Source organism: Pundamilia nyererei, unplaced genomic scaffold (genome assembly GCF_000239375.1).
Source record: "Pundamilia nyererei isolate P.nyererei 1_Seehausen unplaced genomic scaffold, PunNye1.0 scaffold00056, whole genome shotgun sequence".
Lineage (NCBI taxonomy): Eukaryota > Metazoa > Chordata > Actinopteri > Cichliformes > Cichlidae > Pundamilia > Pundamilia nyererei.
The window spans coordinates 68,424-72,255 of record NW_005187457.1 but is presented as its reverse complement, the minus strand read 5'-3'; the positions used below and the strand labels follow the sequence as shown (position 1 = coordinate 72,255).

Genomic DNA, 3,832 nt, shown 5'->3' with positions numbered 1-3,832 from the left:
AAAAAAGACATTCCAAGTCATTAATACCAATACTGGATTACTGGACTACTTAATAAACTATGAAATATAAACAGAAACATGAACAGGAAATATATTTTTAGTTTTAGCATTTGTGAATTAGTTAACCTTTGTCAACACAACAAGCAAGAGGAGACAATCGAGCATATATCTATTAAAAAGTGAAAATATAAATGTTAATCTGCCATCTTTACAAAATGCAGATTTTATATTGTCACACATATGCTGGACTTCTTGTTTCCTGATATATGCTGCTGTTTTATATTAAAAGAAAGAATACAACTGCACATTTTAGAGTAACAGAAACTAAAGTTAAAGAATTAGATCTTCTCTGGAAACTAACAGAATTTTTATTATTCTCAAAACAAAAATTTGACATGACAAAATACAAGGTGCCGTTGAGTATTACATACATACCTTGTATATCAGGGTAGTAGATCATGTAAAGCGATCCCCAACGTAAAGTAGTGGCAGTAGTTTCAGTTCCAGCAAAAAACAGGTCCATGGTGCAAGCATGTAAGTTACTGAGAGAAAAACTGGAATCTTTCTCCTCGTTCTATCAAAACAACAGAAATTAAAATCTGTTATCAAACTTCATTACAAGACCAAAACGAACAAACATAATAGAGATCGAGCACAACACTCACCTTTGCCATTTCTATAAGAAAGGCATCAATATAGTCTCTCGGTGACGCTGGGTCAAGGATTTCTCTGTGTTCTCTGATCCTGATATCTACGAAGTCCTTTATCTCTTGTGTCAGAGTGAAAATTGTCTTATGAGGTCCAGGTAGCCACTTCATCAGCCAGGGAATTATGTTGTACATCTACACCATAGGAAGATAGATTAATCCATATTTAATGACTGGATAAATATTCATATGGCTGTGTGCTCCACATATGAAGCTGTGCATTCGGAAAATTATGAATAAAAATCTAGCGGAGGATTCCACAGCAGCAGAAGTGGTGGTAGAAATATAATTCCCAATATTTGAGGGCAAATTCAGCAAACTTTTTTTTTTTTGTTTTTGTTTTAATGAGACAGGATGCACACTCCACCAAAGCTGACAACGATGACAAAGATGTCATTTTATAGTCACAATATTTAATTACAGTTATTTCATTTGCACATTTTAGTTATTTAAGACGCTTAAATTTGGCTTGTGCATTTTCGATAAATCGTGATGTAATGTGATCATTGCATGATGTAGCACGGTAGGAAGAGGTTCACCTGTATTGAAATGCTTCCCTGTAAGCGCACAACTTCTTTGAAGTTATGAAGAATGGACTGGTACTGGTGATCAGTGTACTCAAATCGATTCCCAAACACCAAACAGCAGATGATATTCGACACAGCATTATTTATCAGTAGCTGGACATTAAATGGCTTTCCTGTAAATGAAGACAGAAAATATAGTGTCATGGTTAATGTGTCTGAGGAGCGGACCCAAAAGCAGATACACAAGGGACAGGACTAAAATTTAACAAAAAGCGAGCCATTTAGTTTGGCTGATAACTACAACAAAAACAAAAGCACAAGCAAACAAAGGTGAAAAACTACACAATAACTTAAACTGGGGGAAAAAACTAGCGCAGGACAAGGAAAAGCTCTAACTATAAACCTACAAATGAACATGAGAAACCCAAGACTAGAGAAACATGACATCCATGGACCATGAGGTGAGAATAACAGGCAACCTGAAACTAAACAAAGGGAGACAGAAGACTTAAATACACAGAAGGGTAATGAGGAAAGTGGAAACACATGGAGAACACAGCTGACACAAATTAACATGATGGCACAGGGGAACCAAAACTAAACACACTGAATATGGAAACACAAGACTTTCAAAAAAAAAAAAAAACCCAGGAAACATGGGAAAACATAACCTGGGACACACAAGCTTGAGATGAGTGACAGATAGAGAGCGAGGGAGGAAAGATGAGAGAGAGGGGGATTTGAACACTGGGTATACAGCAAGAGGGAACGAGACATGTTGGGCTGAAGAAACATACATGGACAAACATAACAGAGAGGGGAGACATGGAACAGAACATGAGGAGACATGTAAACAGGAAGGGGAGATGAGACACCTTGCCCAGACAACATGGGAATAAATATGACAAAACATACAGCCAAAGCATAGAACTACTAAATAAGAGAAAACTAAAACTTTCCAAAACACATTGAATTCACAAAAGAACTAAGACCTCAAAATGCTGGGTCACAGACAAAGCCCCCTGACACATGGGGGACAAGTACCCATGTCATAACAGTAGGTAAACTCTAGTGAATGGTGGCAATAAGCCTCATAACTTCAGTTCTATTGCAGAGAAAGGTGGTGATCTTTGGACTCTTCGGAAAAATGCATAGATGTTTTTTATGCCTTGGTGTTCTGTGAAAGCCTCTGAGAGATACTGGCACTCCTGCTGGATGTATAACTCCAGGGTCTTCTTGCCAAGACCAAAGTTTCTTAGGGTATGAAGAGCAAATCTCCTCTGCTGCTTCCATGGATAACCATTTGCTATCGCAAGACCTTTGAACACACAAATACACAATATTAGACTGATTGTAACAAACACTAGCTACATGCTTACAGCTCTGATTTGGTGTCTCAATTATGCTGTTCACTGTATTCAACACTAACTAAATATCTTTTTTTTTCAGTGAAAAAAGAGAAAAACAGAACCTTCATTGCCAAATAATTCTTCAAACAGTGGTACAGTGGGTCGATCTATGAAGTCGTCTCCTTGCTGGACCAGGGCTTCTTTCACAAACTTGTAGCTATTAATGACCACGGTTCTTCCACCAAAGATTCTGATGGTGAAAATGTTTCCATATTTCTTTGCAAACTGAACAAAGACAGCAGGCAGATGTTGTGGTTCAACAGTACTCAGAGAATTAATACTGCTTCTACATCTTTACTGAAGATACTATAAGATTGCAGCAATGTTGCCTCATTAATATTATATCTCTTAACAAGAACCCAAACTGCAAACACATGAGAAAATATTTAAAAAGAGAATATAAGTAACCAAAAATGCAGCTCTCGCTGAACCCTCTTGATGTGGTCTTCAAAAACCAAACTCAAGCAACAAACCTTCTCTCTTGTGTGAATAAAGGCAACTGTAGATAAAGTTCACTGAGTTAATGATTGCCAGAGTTTTAAATGGCAACTTCCCTGAACTTGTCCTTAGTACTTTAGAAGGTGAAGGTCCTTTTACTATCCATATTACACATTTTCTTCCACTGTGGAAAAGTAATGGGTATTGAAAAAGGATGCTCCTTTAATTCTTGGATACTTTATTATTAACTCTTCTGAGGAGGTTATGTTTTGGTAGCATTTATATCCATGCATGTCAGTATTTTGTTTGTAAACCTGACATCTCAATTGTAAAATTTGTTGTTATTTATTGTTTTTGTTGTTATGCAAATGCCTTTGCAGCCAAATATCTTGTCATATTTTGACCTCGAATGTAATTTATACATTTCATATCTGCCTTTCTTTCAGGGTGACCCCAAGATGCCTCATATCTTTAAAGAAAGTTTTATCGAGAGAAAGGGAAAATTAGCTAGAAATATACTGTAGTATCATATTGTATAATAAGCTCAAGTTATTTATATTCGGTTCTTTCTGTCAGGGTCCTGGGTCTGAGCGACCCAGGATCCCTGAGCAGTTATGAATTATATTATTATTATTATTGTATGTATATTTGGTGTTGCTGTCTTTCTCCCTGTTTGCGTGTGTGTATATGTGTTTCGGCGGGCGCCTTCAGGCCTGGTGGGTGTGGCCCTGCTGACGGTCTGGCCACACCC

General features: G+C 37.2%; 1 protein-coding gene across 1 annotated transcript in view; it reads right to left on the bottom strand.

Moving 5' to 3' along the window:
- Positions 1 to 3,832, bottom strand: part of LOC102195018 (cytochrome P450 2J2-like) — a 9,881-nt gene that overhangs the window by 3,611 nt on the left and 2,438 nt on the right. The window contains exons 2-7 of the mRNA XM_005733947.2: positions 2,706 to 2,868; positions 2,403 to 2,552; positions 1,247 to 1,407; positions 666 to 842; positions 436 to 574; positions 1 to 32 (exon numbers count right to left, since the gene is read on the bottom strand). The exon at positions 1 to 32 is cut by the window's left edge and continues 162 nt beyond it. Coding sequence (XP_005734004.1) covers positions 1 to 32; positions 436 to 574; positions 666 to 842; positions 1,247 to 1,407; positions 2,403 to 2,552; positions 2,706 to 2,868 — 822 coding nt within the window. The remainder of the gene's footprint in view (positions 33 to 435; positions 575 to 665; positions 843 to 1,246; positions 1,408 to 2,402; positions 2,553 to 2,705; positions 2,869 to 3,832) is intronic.